At 37.6% G+C, this 21,042-nt stretch overlaps 2 protein-coding genes across 14 annotated transcripts in view; one reads left to right on the top strand and one right to left on the bottom strand.

Annotated features, from left to right (window-relative positions):
- The window catches only part of LOC122540695 (potassium-transporting ATPase alpha chain 2-like), a 118,556-nt gene that overhangs the window by 8,989 nt on the left and 88,525 nt on the right, over nucleotides 1-21,042 (bottom strand). The window lies entirely within an intron of this gene.
- The window catches only part of si:ch211-286b4.4 (zonadhesin), a 187,000-nt gene that overhangs the window by 154,237 nt on the left and 11,721 nt on the right, over nucleotides 1-21,042 (top strand). For 6 of the 9 annotated variants that reach the window (XM_043676792.1, XM_043676793.1, XM_043676791.1 and 3 more), the window contains 7 exons: nucleotides 3,020-3,192; nucleotides 3,592-3,682; nucleotides 6,427-6,573; nucleotides 7,836-8,174; nucleotides 14,396-14,535; nucleotides 17,517-17,635; nucleotides 19,884-20,008. In XM_043676792.1, coding sequence (XP_043532727.1) covers nucleotides 3,020-3,192; nucleotides 3,592-3,682; nucleotides 6,427-6,573; nucleotides 7,836-8,174; nucleotides 14,396-14,535; nucleotides 17,517-17,635; nucleotides 19,884-20,008 — 1,134 coding nt within the window. The remainder of the gene's footprint in view (nucleotides 1-3,019; nucleotides 3,193-3,591; nucleotides 3,683-6,426; nucleotides 6,574-7,835; nucleotides 8,175-14,395; nucleotides 14,536-17,516; nucleotides 17,636-19,883; nucleotides 20,009-21,042) is intronic. The other 3 variants (XM_043676790.1, XM_043676794.1, XM_043676797.1) reach the window with 3 other exon arrangements.

The raw sequence follows: 21,042 nt of genomic DNA, 5'->3' as shown, positions 1-21,042 counted from the left end.
CTTGGCCTCAAGAATGTGAGCTTGCCAGAGTGCCAGCAGAAAAACATAAATAAATGCTGAAGCACAAATAGAAGGCTGAAATCAGCCTAATTTTTATTTTTGTTGGGCCTTGAAATGGACTGTTCTGTGTGCGTGTGTACACATGTGTGCGTTCCTTAAAATTGTGATCAAGGTGCTAGCTCCATCGTTAGGAGCCAGAGTTACATGCGCAAAAGACCATCAACTTGATTCAGACAGTCATTTGAGGCAGTCAGTAGTAAACCAATGTAAAGATATTCCCAGCCCAACATTGGGGTTCCTTGGACCCATACATTTACTGACTGATTTGATTAGACTTATAATTTTCACACATACCAAGTTACGGTGGAAAGTATTATTTTGCATGGTATTCAAGGAAATCATACCTTGGACAAGTGCATCAGAGTAATAGAACAGTATGCAGAATATAATGACACCACCATAGAGAATGTGCAGATAATATATAGGAGGTCCATTTAGAAGTCAACAGGAAAGATGCAGTTCTTGAATCTGTTGGTGTTTTCAAACTTTTATATCTTCTGCCTGATGGAAGAGGGTGGAAAAGAATATAACCCGTGTGGGCGGGGTCTTTAATTATGTTGGCTGCTTTCCTGAGGCAGCAGGAAGTATAAATGGAGTCAGTGGACGGAAGACTGGTTTGTGTGATGGATTAGGTTGCGTTCACAATTCTATGTAATTTCTTGCGGTCTTGGGCAGAATATTTGTCATAGAAAGCTGTGATGCATCCAGACAGAATACTTTCTATAATGAATCTATAAAAACTGATGGGTAATTGTGCGCATGCTGAGTTTCCTTAGCCTTCTGAGGAAGTAGAGGTGTTGGTGTGTTCTCTTTACTAGAGTTTTAGGAGCTTTCCAACAGAAAACCAAGCCAAACATTCTTTCCTGCAACCTATTTACAGATGTTTGTCTTTAGAATGAAATAAAATAAAAATTGAGATGCTTCACAGTTTTGTTTTTGACTATGATGTCTCCAGTGTGTAAAGTTAATAATTGGATGTCTCCAAACTTCAATTTTCAAACACATTGGAGACTTAAAGGCTATATGAAAAGTTCCTTATTCCTTGTGCTCTGATTAGTTACACTGATATTGATTTATTTTATAGCAGTTTTTACATTCCAATGAACACAAATATGACTTTTGGTACAAAGTGTTGATGGGAAGATCAGTATAAAGTTTTTATGTAACCTTGCTGGTTATGCCATTTCACGAAAGTCTGTCCCAAATTACATTTATCCCAAACCAATTTCCTACTATTCATGTGCATATAAGCAGCTCACAAACAGAACAAAAGCAACATTCTCATGTATGTTTTGTAACTGTTTATTTTGAAAGACTTCAGTGTCTCTTGTGGATTAATTCTATTAATCAGTTACATGCAGGATATGGCCTAATGGATAAGAATTTTTCTGTAATAAACAATTATAGATTCATCTGTAATTTGTTTGGGAAAACTGTGAAGGTAACCGTTTTCAACAATGGAAAGCTTACCCAATCACCATCAGCATCCTAGGTGTTTCCATTAACCAGAAATCAGACTAGATGTACCAAATAAATATGGGTGGCACGGTGGCACAGTGGTTAGCACTGCTGCCTCACAGCGCCAGAGATCCGGGTTCAATTCCCGCCTCAGGCGACTGACTGTGTGGAGTTTGCACGTTCTCCCCGTGTCTGCGTGGGTTTCTTCCGGGTGCTCCGGTTTCTTCCCACAGTCCAAAGATCTGCAGGTCAGGTGAATTGGCCATGCTAAATTGCCCGTAGTGTTAGGTAAGGGGTAAAATGTAGGGGCGGTGTGGACTTGTTGGGCCGAAGGGCCTGTTTCCACACTGTAAGTAATCTAATCTAATCTAAACTCACAGCATCTACCACCTAAAAGGACAAAGGCAGCAGATATATGGTGAAACCACTAGCTGCATTTTCTCCTCAAAGACACACATCATCCTGATTTGGAACTGTATCACCTTTCCTTCACTATGAATGGGAAGTCACTAACAACAGTGTTGGTGTACCTACTGGTGGTAGTGGATTGCAGCAGTTCAGGAAGGCAGCTCATTACCACAAGGACATTTAGGAGTGGGTGACAGATGCTCGCCTTGCCCACATTAAGGAAATGATTTCAAAAATCATACATTGTGGCTATTAAGTTGATTTACATTCAGTCTCTATCCCAGACAAGATGAGTGCGCAGCATTTTCCTGTTAATCAAACTATTTTCTATGTAGTATTCTACGATCATTTTGAAGATTCTTCTTGGTGAAGTATCATATCTTCAGCCTTACATTGATCTAATGGCAGATTCAAACTTACTAACAAAATTCGAGGTTGACCTATTGGTCAAAAGTTGTGAAGCTGAATTCTGCCATCTTGACAATGTGAGGCATCTTTAAATGTGTAGAATCACTAAGTAAGGGCTCTTATGACACAATGGATGGTCCCTCCCCCTGGACCATAATGTCTGAGCATCTGCTCCTTGTGTACATTTAAAACTGAGAACATTAAATTCTTCATCGGGAGAGAATCAAGATTACTGGGAGAAGGCAGGAAAGTGGACGTGAAGATGATCCCACTAAATGGCAGAGCAGGCTTGAGGGACCAAATAGCCTATTCCTATTATTATTTCTCATGGTCAAAAATGATAGTTAACATTTGATCATCATGGAAATAATTGTTTGGTAGTTACTATACCATAATATGACATGATTATCTGATACTGAAAGAAAGGTGATTACAATCTAATAGAAACAGTATTAGCCATTGAAGACCTTTGGAAATGAAGAGAACAGTGTGAAAAACAAGATAACTAGAGAAATGCCAATCCCTCGTATGCAATAAAACTGTACAACTCCATAGTAATCAACTTTATTGTGCAGTGTTGTTCACACCATAATGAACCGAAGGGTCTGTTTCCATGTTGTACGAATGTATGGCTATGATTATAAGTTATTTCAATTTTTTTTTCAAAATTCTTTTTCTTATTTAGGAAACCAGTCTAGCCAGCATCTTGAGGAACTTTTCAATAAGCTAAATGTCTTGGTTCATAAAATCAATTCTGGACACATCACCATCTCCAAAGAAATGATTGCAAGAGCTCAAAGATTGTATATGTTTTCAGATGGAGTGACAGTATCAGCTCAAACCAACACAGAACAGGAGGTAAAAGTTAGATAAGGAGTGCAGTTTTGTATTGAATAAGAGTTCTATGGAGAAGTAGTTGTGCCCACTCACTTAACGTTTCGGAAATTTTTCATGTAAATTCCCAATAAATCAACACAAAAGGTAGCAATAGTCCACAGTATAAGCCACACTCTGTCATGGAGCACAAGAAAACAGCAGAGTCGTGCATCATGATGAATGTAATAGTTGAACATTTTAAAACTTGCAGCACGTAATGTAAGAAAAAGAAATCACATACAGTGGGACAACTATCAAAATTATCATCTACTCTTCTCCAGTAGTGAAGGACAGGCACCTCAAATAATGCTAAATAATTATCCTTTTCTGCACGAGAATCTCATTTTAGCCAAGACACCTAAAGTAAATTTCATTCTGTAGGAAACAAATCCTGTTGAACAATTTGCCGTCGACAGTGCAGAAGTTTCAGGCAATATGGAGAAGCTGGGAACAATCTTGCCTCCAGTGAAAGGTGAGTCTGAAATCAGTGTTCACTGTTATTGAAGAGTAAATCATACAGCAACATCGGATGCCTGCATGTAATCAATTCAATTCAGAAAGCAAAATGTCACAGTCAGAATTGCCCAAGCTTTCCTATCATATTCGTATTTCATGAAGAACCTAAGCATTTCTTCAGGTTTAGATTATGATTAAAATTGTTCTTTGTAGTTTCATTGTGTTTATTCTGAAAGCTAGTGGAATTCCTTTCTCTTCACAAAAGCATCTGGTCACTCGATATCCAACAGGTGACCATCAGTTACTGCTTGGGTAATGTCTTATAGGGAGTGCCCATTAGGGTCATCGTGGCCAAACTCAGCCTTGCTTCAGCCTCATGTTCTCACATAAATGCACCTAGAGCTGGGCAGCGTGTGTCAGTCATGTGTCCAAATCTTGCTTTCTCCTTAGATCTGAAGCTCTGAAGTGAACTGCAGTGCACTTACTGCCAGCCCAGCAGGAGTTAATGGTTGAGACCAAGCTTAAACTCTTCTTAATCCTTGCTGAATCCTTTACCAACTGAGCCATTGCAGAAGCTTTATGTTAGTTTTTGAATAAGTTTGCTGATTTATTGGAGGTGCATATATTTTGCAAAATTAATTTCCAGGTTGTTGGTGTCATCAAAGAAGAATGTTTATTGGTGACCCCTCATGATCCTGAGGGCATGAAATATAAATACTCATGCCCAACTGCAGTAACTTGGTGAAGTTGTTCATGTATATTATGTAACCATCACACTTCTGGTGAGGCTACGGTAGCAGAAAGTGAGTAACTTCAAAGAAAGTCCAGGGCATTACATGGGACTGTAGTCACATGTAGGGAAGTCCAGGGAATGGTGGACAAGTCCCTTCTCAAAAGGGCATTAAGTTGCCAGTTGTCATTTGATTATTATCCAGTCAATGTTCATGCCATTTTAACTTGTGCCATCCCATGGATGATCGCACTGAATTCATTTTCACAAATTCCATGGTGGGGTTTTACAGATGCTGGTGGAATCTTCGATTTTGATCTGGTGTCTCACTTCATTGCTGAAAAGGTGACGAGGCAGTAAAGAGGGCAGCAATAAGCTTTCCCCAGGTATCAAATTCCTGTGATGGCATTCCCAGTCAGTGAGAGCTGGTGGCCAGTCAGAGACTGGTAGCTCCTCCACTTGGCAACACCGTAGAGAAGACCATGCCAATTATCAAAAGATAACAAAGATCACAAGGACTGAAATGATGGGCAAGAGTTGTGTTCAATAGGTGCATTGGTTTCTAGGGCGAAAGAGTTTGAAGGTGGATGGATCTCAGTAAATGTTCCCCTACCCTTTGCCTATGCCTTTGGTCATGCACAAATGACCCCAATCCCAACTAATAGGCAATATGCACTGATTTGCCAATCAATTGGGCAACTTCTTACTTATTCCATTTGGAGCTGAATTAATTACAACCCAGGTATGAATTGGAAATGAGGCAGCAAGGACCTTCTGAAACAGAATCTAAATCTGGCAAAAAATATCTCTCTGAGAAAGCTCTGAAGGAATCCTTTCATGCCAACTCATTTTGTCTTCAATTGAAATCCATCAAGACTTTTGAAAATAACTTAAGTTTTATACAGTGGCTCAGTGGTTAGCACTGCTGCCTCACAGCACCAGGGTCCCAGGTTCGATTCCAGCCTCTGTCGGCTTTCTGTGTATGTTTCCTCCGGGTGCTCCAGTTTCCTCCCACAATCCAAAGATGTGCAGGTTAGGTGAATTGGCTATGTTAAATTGCCCATAGTGTTATGTGCATTAGTCAGAGGGAAATGGGTCTGGGTGGGTTACTCTTCGGAGAGTCGGTGTGGACTGGTTGGGCTGAAGGGCCTGTTTCCACACTGTAGGGAATCTAATCTAATCTAATATAGTGATGATGTGGAGATGTTGGTGTTGGACTGGGCGGACAAGGTCAGAAGCCACAAGACACCAGGTTATAGTCCAAAAAGTTTGTTTAAAATCACAAGCTTTCGGAGTGTTGTTCCTTCGTCAGGTGAAGTGTGATGAAGGATCAGCACTCTGAAAGCTTGTGAATTAAAATAAACCTGTTTGCCTATAATCTGGTGGTGAATGGCTTCTGACTTTACCGTAAAGTGAAACATCCCAAGGTGCTCTATATAATTAAATTGGAAAAGTTGAATTTAGGGAATCAATGCCTACCCTCAGCAAAATGTAGACCAATGTGTATTTCACTTTAGAACTTGAACCAGATTTGTACTCTTTGTAAGCCTTAACAACTGCTTTTGTTTTTAATCTGAATGATATTTCATTCATCAAAAAACAGTAAGTACATTTGGCGAGTGTTTGTATTCCAATATGCTCTGTAATGAAGTTTCATAAACTCTTGATTTATCTCCTTCAGTCAACTGCCCAACAAATGACCAAAGCCTTATAGAGTGTAGACTTAACCACTTCCCCAGAATGGTAAAAACAGAAAGCCATACAACGTCTTTTTAATCCCTTGTAACATGTTGTTGATTATTAATCTGAAGAAAAAGAAGAGGAGGTAGAAATTTATTTTCATTGTCATTCTTCAATTTTGATTTCCTTCCCTGAATCCACACAGTTGGAATTTTGAATAGTCTGTTCCTTGATTGAACCACCAGAGGGTGCAACTAAACACCAAAGGGAATAGTTCTTTCAGTGTAGATTATAGGCAATGTGAATTGTACATTATAGAGCTATATTTACAAATGTTCTTTTTTTGACAGAAGACCTGTCAGTGCATGATTCATTCACTGATTCAATCTTTCCCTATGATGAAGGTTTAACTGAGATTCTTGTTTCCTCATCACTTCTGAAAAAATTAGAAGAACTTAAACAAGCACTCGTAAAAAACCACTGTGCCCTCAAAACAGGTATGAATAAGAGTTGCTAAAACACATACTGTAAAGATTTTCTGCTCCAAAAATACCATATTCAGCACTTAATATTGGAATAACACCAGCTATTATAAATTTAGTTGTTGTAGTACAGAACTTGATTATTAGGTAAAAACAATGACTGCAGATGCTGGAAACCAGATTCTGGATTGGTGGTGCTGGAAGAGCACAGCAGTTCAGGCAGCATCCAAGGAGAACTTGATTATTGCTGAGAAAAAAACATAACTTGTCAAAGCTTTTCTTCCTGTATTATCAGGTCAATTTGCAAGAACACCTATCTAAAGGGAAAACAGCATTCATATTGTGTAGAAAGATAATGCCAATTGGCTGGGCTTTACCCTGGAGATTGTACCAGTTTAGACAATAACTAACAGTTAACTGCTAAGCATTGTATAAATTTTAAATTTAGATCAGGCAGATTGACTCAGATCGGTCAAGACATTTGTCTTTTAAAAAGAACCAAGGGGTAGCTGTCAATTTTTTTGAAAAAACTGATATCTGGCACTGTGCATGTACATGTAATTTTCTGTCTGCAAAGAACAGGGCAGCATGTTTTAATATATGTAGCACTTGTGCATGGAAGGGATATAGCAGTCCAACCGATCTTGACGTCTTGGCCTTATAATCATAACTTCCATCAGTCCCACCTGCACCAGGCCAGAGGCTCTTCCAGGCCCATGGATGGGAACTGCAAATTTCAGGCACAAGGTGATCAGTAGGGCATGATGCACATATTTATACAGAGCTGTGCCATTCTGAAAAGACAATGTTAACATCAAGCCACTGCAACAGGACAGTGAGATCTGAACTTATTTTAACTGAGTAAAGTGGCAGGGTTCAAGTCCAAGACCATTAACTTTAAAAATAGTTGTTATTTCTTTGGACTGGAATGAGAATGAAGCTAAAATTTACCCAACACTGAAAGTTGTATCCATTGTTGGGAGGAAGTTCTGCATCTGAGAAAAGAAACTAGGACCAGTCTCCTAGGACAATGTCAACTGTGTCGTAAGACTCTCATCATGATCCAGTGAGTAACTCAACCATACAGACTGTGAAGATGTGGGGTTCATTCATTATCTATGTTGAATGAACTCATCTTGGTCAGATAGCAGCAGCACAATCTCTAGAGATTAACAAAATTAGGATTGAGAAATATGCGTAGTTTTACTTGATTATTCTCTCACTCACAAATTATTTTAAATTCTTAATTGTATTCATTAATGTCTATTTCATTATAGAAAGCTGTGATGTTAATCCTTTGGATCCCATTCCATGGAGCAATCAAAACCTGATTCCAGCTGACCTGGGCAGTCTGCCCCCACACCACTTTGTGATCTATAGATTTGGGTGTTACATTGCCCACCTGCTCTGCAGTAGCTGCAATCATTCTCCTCTTACCCTCCTACTGGCAGACAACATTCCCACTGAAGTAAGGGCCCCCTGCCAGAATATTTTATACAAGAATAGTTTTTACTATGACGCCAACAACAGGATATTGTATATCAAGACAACCTGGCTCAACAATGCAGGAGAGTTTATAGTCAGCATTCTTCACACAATGGCACATATTAAAGCTGGTAAGTGTACAAGTTACTACACTTTACTGTTATACAATATAACTGGTCATATGTATCTCTATGGGAAGGACATTTGGTCTATCCCATATTCAGGACTAAGTGGTATACCGTAGAAGTTAATTGACTTTGGTGTAAGATTTTGTGGTTATTGGTAAGGTTGATGTGTCTGCCCACTGCTCACAGGACTGAAAAATCTGAACTCTTATGGTTAGACTCTTATGGAGCGAGATTTTCAACTTGCTGCAGCATGGGCCTCTCACAGAGTGCAAGTGTGAAATTGTTTCCAAATTACTATCCATTTAATTGCAGACAAGATGACTGTGAATCCCTGTTGCAGACATTTCTGTTTGTAGAATCCAACCATGTTGAACTACAGATCTTGTAGCTTGATTGTATAAAAATTGTAACATTTTTCCATGTAAAAACTGCAATGCAGGTCCATTGATTGGTAGTTCTTTGTCTGTAATTATTCCAGTAGCATGTTCTAAACACTTATTCCAACAAGATGATTTTTGCATTGGAGTCATCAATTTAGAAACAAAAACAAAATCAGCTAAAACCTCAAATAAAAATTTTAAAACTTTTTAAATATATAACTTTGTTAAAGTCACTTCAGTCTTTTTTTTTAAAACAGAATCAGATAAGTAAAGTCTATTTAGGATGCGTGGTAAGTTTTGCTACAAGTGGAAAGTGACCATTAACAAATGAAATGCAATATTTGAAACATCAGCACATACCTCCTGAAAATTCTCATATGCTGCAGTTGTTTTATGTGCTTCCTAATCGATTATCTATTGATCTGAGCAGGCTTTGTGCCTGATAATACCAGATCCAAAGAAGACAGCAAAGAAGTCTGCTTTAGTAGTGACAACAACACATAATGAGCCAATGAGCCATTGTTCCTTGCCACTTTATAATAACAGTTGGGGAGAGCAGCAGAGGCAGTTTTAGAGTATGCTATTGTACTGTATCTTCTAGTTTTCACCACTGGCATGCATACCAGCTGTTGCAGTGTTTATGTGACCCTCAAAAGTGGCAAATGCATTAACTTTGATCACTGTTGGAATCACAAAATCAAGCCCTGCATAAACACCAGTAACAGGCAGTTAACTATACAATCATTGTTTGGTAGGACAGAACTTGAGTAGTGCTGAAAAAAGAGACATTTTATCAAAGGTTTTCATCCGAACATTTTGCAACAATACTGATTCAAGGGGAAAATCAACATTTATACTGTATATGAAGAATGTGGTAATTGGTTGTCAAGTGGCTCTGGTTGAGGTGTTTCCATGGTGACTGCAACCATTAATACTGATTGACAGTTAATAGCCAGGCTTTATTATATTTTCAACAAGGCAGCACTGAGAAATGAGCCAGCAAATGGCTAGCACTTGTTTTGTTGAGTTGAAACTGGCTCAGTGAATGTAGATATTCCTTCTGTCTGCAAAACATGTGGCACTGTATATTAATATGTGGCTTTGAATACACACAAGTGTGATACAGCAAGGCCTCAAAGCTGACATGGACATGCATATGGTAAATCCAACACAGAGACTAGAATATTGATTCTTAACATACGAGACTGTATAAAAAACAAATGTGTGCCATCCTCAGTGACAAATCCAAATTTGCATCCACTGTTGTTTTGAATGAAATGGACTTGAAGCATTAACTTTGCTGCCAGACCTGCTGAGTTTCTTCAGCATTTTCAGATTTCCAGCATCTCCCATGTATTTGTTTATCTGTATTCTTTGGGCCTGCTGCTCAGCATGGCCAGACAGCCTTACTATAAAGCAAACTTTTTTTAAAATGAGCATTTGCTGCATGTGAGCACTGAGCGGCTGGGTGAGATTTATGATAAGATTCACTGCTCTATGTGGCCATGTATGTACAGATTGCTCCAGACACACAAAAGTCTCATCTCTTTACATCCTCTCTTATCTATGATGGGTTCGTCCCAACATTAACTGGCCAAATCAAGAAACAGGAAATCAAGCAGCAGTGTACAGAACAAAGAATGCAATTTGTCCTAACTTTGTATGATTTATTTCTTTTTTATAATTTATGTAATTAAAATGGTCCTGGCTCATGGGAAATTATTCACATTTTACTGTATTTTCATAAATACATGTAACAATATATTACTATTACTATAAAATGGTTAAGTGAATTGCTGCAATCAGTTTTGAAAAAGTTCTGCATCTTCATAATGAAGCATTCCTGCACGTTTGTGAAGAAAATACAGGATTTGCATATAATTGGCTATGCAGCATCATCCATGTGTTCCGTTGACATTGTTAGCTTTATCATCAATGTATCACTCCATTACCTAGATATGTAATTATCCACAAAAGGCAGGGCAAATCTAACTTGACAATTACCACACCACCAGTGATATAAGGGGTACAGTTTAGTATTATCTGTGGCACTTGCTCAGCCATAAGTTGCTAATTGATCCTTAGTTCAGTTTCTGCCACATCCACTAAGCTCCTGAACTCAGTTCAGCTTTGGTCCAAACATAGACAAAAGAGCAGTACCCAAGAGGTGAGATGAAAGTGACTATCCTTAACATCAAGGTGCCATTTGAGCAAATGTGAGAACAGGGAAGCTAGGCAAAATTAGAATAATTATGAAATGGAGGTTCACTCTCCACTGTTTGGAATTATCCCTAACATGAAGGACGGAAGTTGTGGTTTTTGGAGATCAGTCATAGCCTCAGCACATCACTGAGTTCCTCATGATAATGTCCTAGACCCAACCACCTTCATCTACTTTGTTAATGATGTTTACTTCCATCAAGAGATCATAGGTTGGGATGTATGCTGGTTCAGCACAATTTTTGACTCTTCAAATACTGAATCAGTCTGTGCTTATATGCAGCATTACTCAGACAACATTTAGGCTTAGGCTCATAAATGGGAAGTAACATTCATGCCCCACAAGTGCCAAACAATGACTGTCTTTGACAACAGAGAATTGACACATCTCTCATTAACATCGAAAGGCCATTCCATCACTGAATTTCCAACAATCAACAATCTGATATTATCTTTCACCAGATACTGAACAGAACCAGCCATATAAATGCTGAGATTTTAAAACCAGGTCAGAGGTTAGGAAGTCTGCAATGAGTAACTTGTCACCTAACTCCCAAAGCCAGTCCACCATTATTAAGGTACATGTCAGGGATGTGAGAGAATCATTTCCACTTGTCTTGCTAAGTGCAGCTCCAATAACACAGAAAACCTTGACACCAGCTTGGATGGCAGCCCATCCATCACGCTAATCATTCACTCCCTCTGCAAATAACTAACACACCATCTGCAAGATGCACTGCAGCAGCTCAGTAAGATTCCTTCAACAGAGCCATCTAAGGTCCTACCTCAACATCTAAACAAAGACATCAAATTCACGAATATCACCAAATGAGGGATCCCCTCTGTGAGAAACAAAGCTCACTCACTTCAATAATTTCAGTCCGAGACAAGATCTGAATCAGTAGTGTCATTTATTTCGCTCTTGCAAGAGGGGTGTGGTGTCTACTGTGTACAAAGACAGTCACACACTGAATTCAACTAGTGCACAATATTTATGTAATTTATTTCCCTTCTCTCCTCCCACTTCTCTAAGACCGGCACCCATTACTCTTGTTTATCTCTTGCCTTATCTGGCCTAGTCTGTGACAAAATGCTTATTTCTGGCCTCACAAGGCTGTTTGACCACATCCTGCTGTGGGCCATTGTTAGGTATATCCTTCACTACCATCTGTTTCCCTTACTTGTTATGACTTCATGACTTCTTGATTGTGGTTTGTTCATGTTTTTGCAGAAGCGGGAAATAGATGCTTATAACTACTGTTTGTACAGGCATATCTAGCTTAACACCCTCCCCTCACAGCACCTTATCTATTTGTCTGTGACATCTACCATTGTTTGCAGGCACATTTCATTCTTGTATGCACATTTTAGATAATACAGAAACAATTATGTATTTCCTTCACATAGTTTTCATTCTTGTTGACTCAGCTCTTGGCTGAAACAATTATACACTGGTGTGAGTTCATTTACCTTGCATAAGTAATTATGATTGGAGAAGTAACACTACTTTACCTATATCCCACACCCTCCAAGTTACGCACTATCCTGGCTTGAAACCGTATAGCCATTCCTTCATTATCACTGGGTCAAAATCCTGGATCCCCTGTCCTGGTAGTGCCTATGTCAACCCCCACCCTGAACTGCAACAGTTCAAAAGGAGATCTCACCATTTCCTTCTCAGAGGCAATAAATCTTGGCTTAGCCAGTGATGCCTACATCTTATTCAGTAATATTTAAAAAAATCAAATATGTGAACATTATTTTGGATGTAAATGTGACAATCCTGAACTGCTTAAATAATTAGTAAATTACAATTGTAAACAAAACACAATGATTGAAAGTCAGGGTTTGGTTTGTATGAGAGTCCATTTTATTTGAAGTGCAAGATATATATTTCAGCCACTATTTACATAAATGTGATGTGTTTACGAATTAATGATAATTTGGTGCTGTATTAATCAGGAATAATGCATTATTCTTTGTGTAACTTCAGGCTAAAACACTCATTCTAATCATGTATTTCATTTGATAAATATACAAAATATGAAAGACAGTTTTAACATAGGGTAATTTATTTCATCTTCACTCAGGCTCACTTTGAAGTTAGACTGCTTTGACCCATGATATAAAAGTGTAATAACAAGGGAATTAAAGAAGTTGCCATAACCAGAATGTACTTCCTATGAGCAAACTTGAGGTTAATCGCAAATAAAAGTATAGAATTGATAGTTTGTGTGGGAAGACCAGTATTGCTCTGTGGTTGAAAGAAATGAAAAAGATGCATTATGTAAGACGGTACTGATACATTATTGTTAAGCCTGGGCTTCAAAGGCTCGAAAATTGTAGCAAGAAGAAATGATTTGACAGAAACTCTAGTTGTGCAGTTCTGAGGCTAAAAGAGCAATCAAGTAGAAGTGATTGAGATGAGTGATAAATTTAGGAATGAAATGAAAGCATTTGGGCAGGTGTCTTTAAATATGCAAACAGGAGGAACATTTATAGGAATCCTGTTCATGTTGATGAAATAAAGGAAGTCTCAAAAACCTTCACTGGAGAGCTAAGCAAGCAATCACCCATCAAACTGTGATGTTTTTCTTCTATCCTAACCATGATTATGTGAGAGATTAGAGAAGTTACCCATGAGATATCAGAATAAAATTTAAGTCTCAAGCAGACTGTTTTAAACAAGTTAAGCGTTCTTAAAGAAAAATATGCTGCTTGACACAAAAAAGCAAATTGAACTTCTTAGACATTTCTATAGCAATGGAAAGTAAGTAGGAGTTCCCTTTGAGATCAGGTTCAATAGCAAGGCCAGCAGTGTTAGATGGAGAAAGACTAAGCATTGAGACATCAACATTGATTGACAAGAAGACATAATGTTTTGGAAAGATTGGAAGAAACAAAGCTTTTATTGAAATTGAAGGGCATGTATAGAGCAAGACATAGTGCTTTGTCCATTGAATTGTTAGAGGAGCAGAGTGCAAAAACCATGTGTGTCATCTGAAGAAAGTTGAGTGAGCCAAGTCCATCATGCTCCAATGAATGGAACGGGTTATAACCCATTAGGGAAACGGAAGGAATACAGTAAAATGCAGTGAGGAAACAGAAATTAGAAGTTTTTTTTTAATTAGTTATATGATCAAAGGCTTTTAAGATAGAATCCTGCATGAGAAGTAGACAATGTAGACAAAAGTACTGACTTGTCTGCTTATTCATTATGTAGTATAAGGCAATATCAGTAAGGTCTTGCAACAAAACTACAAAGAAGGAGCGATCAATGTATGTAACATACTTCCATACTTACTATTTTGCATATTTTTCAAATGAAACATTGTTTGGAATGTGAGTCTTAGCAGGTAGTTACACAAAGAACAGCAATTACTCCTGATTAATTCTGCACCACAGTTCTTATTTAAGAAAGTAGTTAATGCCACTAGCACAGAAGGCAAAGCAGTTGATATGTCAAGCAATCTTGCACTATTGTCATGAATATAATACTTATAATGTTAGCAAATTAAAATGTGAACTGCATGCTTATGTAGTATTAAACTAGCATAAACATATTAAGTTTTATTTTGCAAATAACTGGCGGATGTGCTTTTATTAAATTCTCTCTATTTTTAGGAACCCAAATAAATGATAGTCATCACATCTTCACTGAGGAGTTTGAGCGTGCTGTTGCCGCTGTAGGCACCACTCTGTTCTTAATGTGCTGTGACACCACTGATAATGGGACAGACGACAGCAAAGATACAAAAATATTGGTAACAAATCATGGAATGTCTAGCCTGTAGTGATATGGTCATTGGAATCTGGTAAAGTAAAATTTTGCTGGTAGTTCCATTAGGGTCTGAAATGATTAGACTTCCTGGAGTAGCATTTCTGCTTTAAGTGCAAACAGGATTAAATTGTAGGAAAAGCTCAATAGGTCTTAAAGCATCTATAGAGAGAAATCAGAATTAATGTTTCAGATGCAGTGACCCTTTCTCAACCAGACCCGAAACATTAACTCTGGTTTCTCTTCATAGATGCTGTCAGACCTGCTGAGCTTTTCCAGCAATGTCAGTTTCTGTTGTTGATCTACACCATCTTTTAGTTCTTTTGGTTTTTATTTAGGAACAGATTGGGATTTTTTTCACCCATATTTATTTGCATAATTACAATTAGAAAAACCTCCATGAATGAACACAATTGAATATCATAATAAAACGTATTTGTAAACAAATCTCATTCAAGAGTGGTAATGTTAGAAAGTGTCTCACCACAGCTGAAAATAGGTTTATCACAAAAATAATAGCATTTTTAATCAGTGCTCAATTTTTCAGCTTTGAGAAACTTGATTTAAAATCATTGAATATGAGATAAAATCTACACTGAGCTTTGTGCTAGTTTAATTGGGGTATGCAAACATTTTTACAAAATTAAATACTTTACTATTTAGAAACTTTAAAGCTATTCCCTAATAGAAAAACAGTTCCAGCTTAATTAGCAGAGCTTCCTTGAAGAATTGCAAATAGACTCAATCTTCTTTACATCATGCAAAAGGTTGTGAAAACTCAGTGCATTCATGAATACAATGCATAAATCAGGAGAGAGGAATTGCCAGATGTCCATTTGCTATTCCATTTTACACTGTCACATCATGAAAATCTACTCCAACTATATCACAATACTGAATATTGTCATTTTCTTTCAAGAAATTTATTGATCCATTTTTATTAAGAACAGCTACCACTATTGTTCAGTCATCATTTTCAACTGGAGCTAATGCCTTCTGCTAATAGAGGACTCTGTCAAAACAACTGAAAAGTCCAATTCACTATTTTTATAGTTCTTTCTCTCGCTCTCTCTGTCTCACACACACACACACACCTGTTGAACTCAACTAGTTTGAATAAGCTTGGCTGTGTGTTTATTTCTCATTTGTCCATAAAACAAGAAATCTACCACTTATATAACTCCTCCTAAATTTGCAATTTTCAGTTTCAATTGAGAGTGACTGTTGCCTAAGGTGATGGTTCTGAAAGATGATTGTTCATGTTATGTTTACTCCATACATTCTACAGATGTCATTGTCTGTGGGTGGAAATGAAGAGTTCTAACTAGTAAGGGAACAGATGCATCTGTGCAAACTCTGTCAGGACCTAGTATGATGGACCAAATGTGTTTGTACTGTTGCAATAAGCATCCTTGTTATCTAAGACTAGCTATTCTCTAGATGCTGCATAGTGGTGTATCCTCTACCAATAATGATTAGGTAGGCCCAAGACAAAGGAGGGTTGGTGACAGTGCACAATCTCACAACCCAAACCCAATGTCACATATCACATACTGGTATTGGTAGAAAATGCCACAAGTACCTGGAGTAGTCATCTGGGAAAATACTGTCATGTTTTAGTCTGTATTGGTCTTTACTTCTAAAGTTATTTCTCAATACCTCACTAGAATTACCCATTTCATGAATTCTTAATTAATTTTTCAAAGCTATTATATATATTTTGCAGAATAAATTTGTTACTCTATTATAAATGTTAAAGCACAGAGCACAAGTAGTTGGTCTATTTAGTTTAGTTTGTTCCTCCAATTTATAACCGGCATAAAGTAAAAAATTGTGTAACTATAAAAAACAACTGTTTTAGACTTCTTTTTACCACAATAGATCACTTTGTGTCATAGCATCCACAATGCATTAAAACCATCTACCTTTCCAACTTTTCATTTCATTGTAACAGCAGTGGCGCAATGTACTTGTGTTGGTTTCTTTGTTGAGCTGAGAACTAAGTGTGAATTATGGATGACCAGTAACTGAGAGAAGGTTGTTAGCAAAGAATGTCTAGACTGCTCCTCTATAACTTGTTTTAATGCATTTTTATGAACTAATATTTCTATCCTGACTGTGATCTCTGGAGTCCAACCAATTCAATTTCAAGCATCTCCAATTTAAATGCTGATGATTGCTGAACCATATCTGATGGGTCATATATCTCTGCAATAAAAAAGTCATCCTCATCCTTTTCTTAAATTGAAGCTATAATTTCCACACTAACACTTCACATTATTGATGGCTGATTTTCATATATTTTACGACATTATTTGCATGTTGTTTTTTACTCGTAACATGTATTCAGAAAATAAACCTCAAATCTTTCATTTCATCCATTCCTTTCTAATTTAACTTATTGGCCTTTACTTTATCTTTTTTCATTCTTTCCGATGAAGAAACAAAATTGATTCCATTTCTCATTATTAGCACAAATTTGTGTTCAGCCCTAAAATTACCATAGTTCCTTTGTCTGTAACCTACTGCAATCTGTTTGTACATTCAAGGATTCCTTTAGAATTAGACAAAGTTAAAAATCACATGACGCAGGTTATAGTCCAGCAGGTTTATTTGAAATTACAAGCAATCAGAGCTCCTTCGGTCTGGTAGTTAGATGCAGTATTCTAATTGCTATTTCAGTGAAAATGTGGTTGTTCCTCACTGCATTTGTGATTAGCTGCAATATGTCAGCCACACTCCCATTTTCAAGATTTTTCACTTGTACTTTTTGTTAGAGACCCCCTCTTGTTGCTACAGAATAATGCACATTGTCTTGCCTTTACCAACATGTGAAGCCAATTAACTGTTCACAGCTAGATGTTCCACTTTCTTATGTGTAATAACTGCTGCCTCCTCACACTTCATCACTTAACCTTGTTAAGTCACTGTTTGAGTGTGAATTGTGGTGCTGTTTCCATTTTACAGGATTCCGAAAACCGAAACAAAGATAAACAACTAACTTACGTTCAGTCAATTTTTGAGGATCTTATCCACATCAAAGTACCACCTGAAACAAAATTTACTGAAGAAATCCTAAAGGAAAGGTAGGTATCTTCCCACAAGACATTCCATGTAGTAACGTGGTGCTCTCTACTTTGAAGCACTGACTAATAGTCAACCACCAAATGCTAATATCATTATAATTCCACTTTCCAAAATCTATTGAACAGTTTAGTTTCCCTGTAAAAATATTAAAATTGCAAATTCAGTTCATTTTAATGAAACATAATCCAATGAAGTGCAGGGACTTATTTAAATGTTGTAAACAGCATGACCATTCAATGGCGGCAAGCTCCAACTCAAGACTTTGGCGATGGGTTAAAAATTTTCATGCCCTTATCCAACCTTTCCGTGTTGGCCCATTTACAGAACATGTCTAGCTAAATTTGCAAAAACCATAATAAGAAAAAAAATGAATGACAGTGCACACTGTCATACAGGGAAACTAAACTGTTCAATAGATTTTGGAAAGTGGAATTATAAAGATATTAGATTTTTAACTTTGTCTAATTATTTAGAACATGTCTAGCTAAATTTGCAAAAACCATAATAAGAAAAAAAATGAATGACAGTGTGCATACCAATAAGTCATGGACAAAAATTCGTTGCCAAGATTTCAACTGGCACCACCACTTCTTTCCTCACTCTATAAAAGCCAGTTTATCATCACGGAAGCTGAGTCCAGCCTAGAAGTAACACTGATCTGGTGCTTAAATCATATTCAATAATGTATTTATTTTCATTAAATAGGTTGTGTAAGTATAAGCCAGTATATGTTTTGCACCTTGTTGACAACACTACATTTGTTGATATGTGTAAATTATATTTTAAAAAGAGCAGGATATGCCCACCAATTCATTTGCAAATATTATGTTTTAACATTTCAAGCAGCACTCGACATGGAATAATTTTCTTCAACTAGACATAGACGTAGAGTCATACCTAGGACCAATTTTAAAATTAAGATAAATTGGCTGTTAAATAATTGTGTTTGTAGCCTAGTTTGTGTTTGAAGATCCAGAATGTAAAAGAAAATAAGACAGACAATAAAATCAAAATACAATCTCCCTAATGTTATATTGCTAGAGAATTGGGAGAGACAGTCTGAGATGGAATCGTTGTTTGTGTTCTTTCCGCACAGTACTGAATATATCTTCTGGTGCTGTAGTTAATCAATCTGTTCTCACATTTGAAAGTGGTTAAAAGCAAGCTTTAGAATTTTATCCACAATGCCAATGAGCTGCCTTTGGCTTGTAGTGGGTTAGCATCACAAATCATTGATTCTGAGTATAAATATAAACTAGAGTTTATCCTAAAACTAAACATTTCCAAATAATCAAACTTGCAAATAACATTTCACAGAAATTTATTGATGTTTAAAAAAAACATGGAATTTTATCAACTAGAGATTCTCACAAGTGACAGTGGAGTTTTTTTTGTTGAGGAATTGGCCGCCAAATATATTTGTCATACAGCAACGTGACACAAAATATTGTCGATTTACCTCAAAGTTCCCATCTATAAGATATATAATTTCCTTACAAACATACCCCTAACTCCCTCTCCTTTTTTACAAAGCACATTAGTACCTACTTTTTGATCAAACGTTTGACTACATGTCCTAATACCTCCTAATGTAGCTATTTGTCAGATTTTTGTCTAATATTGCTCTTGTGATGTCTTTGTAATGTTTTACTATTTTACAGGTGGTGCATATATATAAGTTGCTGTTATGTTGCCTTCTGAATATATCAATACCAAGAGTTAACACTTTTGGCCAAGCAGAGAAATAAAACAACTTAAAATCTTCCTATGACAAATTCATTAAGAAAAGGATGTTGTGCGCAATAATGATTTGTAAAGAGTTAACATTGAAGTTGCATTAACCTCAACCCAGTTTAATGATGTCACATATTATTTGGGTGGATAATTGGGCAATATTACATGAGATCCCAATGGGTTTAGATTAGACATACCTGACTGCTGATAATTTTACATAATTATGCCTAACTAGTCAATGAAACTTGCCCCTATTGCTATCTTACAAGAGGCTACTTTAAAGTTATGTAAGAGAGGTGCCTTTTCTGCTTAAGACTTGCCATGATTTTAACCTCTACCATTGGTAAGTATTAGGCAGGCTGTTTCGACTCAGTAGGTGCTTTGGTGTCAGCACTATACACCAACTACCCAGAGCTCAACATAAGACAGGCAGCTTTTTAAAATCTAATTTCACTCAGCATAGCTTGCTTTCCTTCACCTTCCCACCATTTAACACAACTTTTTAATTTTCAGACTTAAGAAATACACATTCTTTACACTGCACAGCATGGGACAACAAATCCTGGAGCCTTCAGGAACTTCGAGGAAATTCCCAATACTGGAGGGAAAAACAGCAGCTGCAATTCATCCTGAAATGGGTAATTTAAGAGCAGTTGAAACATTTCTATATAACATTTACATTTTTTAATGTTATAATCATGTCACCCATGTTCTTATTTAATGTAAAAAAAACTTCAATATTTACAGAATGTTACGAAAAGAATGGAATGTAACTGTTAGAGACGTGAAAAATGAGGACCTCATCATTCTGCTAATCTCCTCACCTCCCCTTTATCTGTAGCTCCCCCTACCCCACATCTAGTCCTGAAGAAGGGTTACTACCGAAACGTTGACTTCTTCACCTCCTGATGCTGCCTGGCTTGCTATGTTCTTCCAGCCTCCAGTTTGTCTACCTAAGATTCAAGCATCTGCAGTTTTTTTTGTCTCTCCAGGTTATTTGTTTCATTATGTCATTCTCACACAGTGGCAGCTAATTTGACGTCAAGATCAGTTTGGAAAAAAATTGGGGTTTGAAACTTTTTTTTAACATTTCTCATGAACAATTCTGATTTTGTTACTAGAAATGGACATGAAATAACAACTAGGAGAAAGTGAGGACTGCAGATGCTGGAGGTCAGAGTCGAGAGTGTGGTGCTGGAAAAGTGCAGCAGGTCAGGCAGCATCTGAGGAGCAGGAGAATCGCCGTTTTGGACATAAGCCCTTCATCAGGAATGAGGCTTAACGGTCGGGGCCGAGAGATAAATGGGAGGGGTGGGGTTTGGGGGAAGGGATCTCAGAAAGGGAAGGAGAAGGTGATAGGTCAGATGGGGGAGTGATGGACAGGTCTGGAGGGCAGTGCTAAGTTGGAGGTTTGGGACGAGAAATGAGGAAGCTGTTGAAATCCACATTTATCCCATGCGGTTGCAGGGTCCCAAGGTGGAATATGAGGCATTTGTCATCCAGGCATCGGGTGGTAACGGTTTGGCCGTGGAAAAGGCCCAGGACCTGCATGTCGTTGACGCAGTGGGAGGGGGAGTTGAGGTGTTCAGCCATGGGGCGGGTGAGGTTGGTGGGTGCGGGTGCCCCAGAGATAATCTCTGAAATGATCCGCAAGAAGCCATCCTGTCTCCCC

Source organism: Chiloscyllium plagiosum, chromosome 35 (genome assembly GCF_004010195.1).
Source record: "Chiloscyllium plagiosum isolate BGI_BamShark_2017 chromosome 35, ASM401019v2, whole genome shotgun sequence".
In the NCBI taxonomy this organism is placed as follows: Eukaryota; Metazoa; Chordata; class Chondrichthyes; order Orectolobiformes; family Hemiscylliidae; genus Chiloscyllium; species Chiloscyllium plagiosum.
The sequence above is the reverse complement of the archived record's forward strand: the minus strand, read 5'-3'. Positions and strand labels throughout refer to the sequence as shown.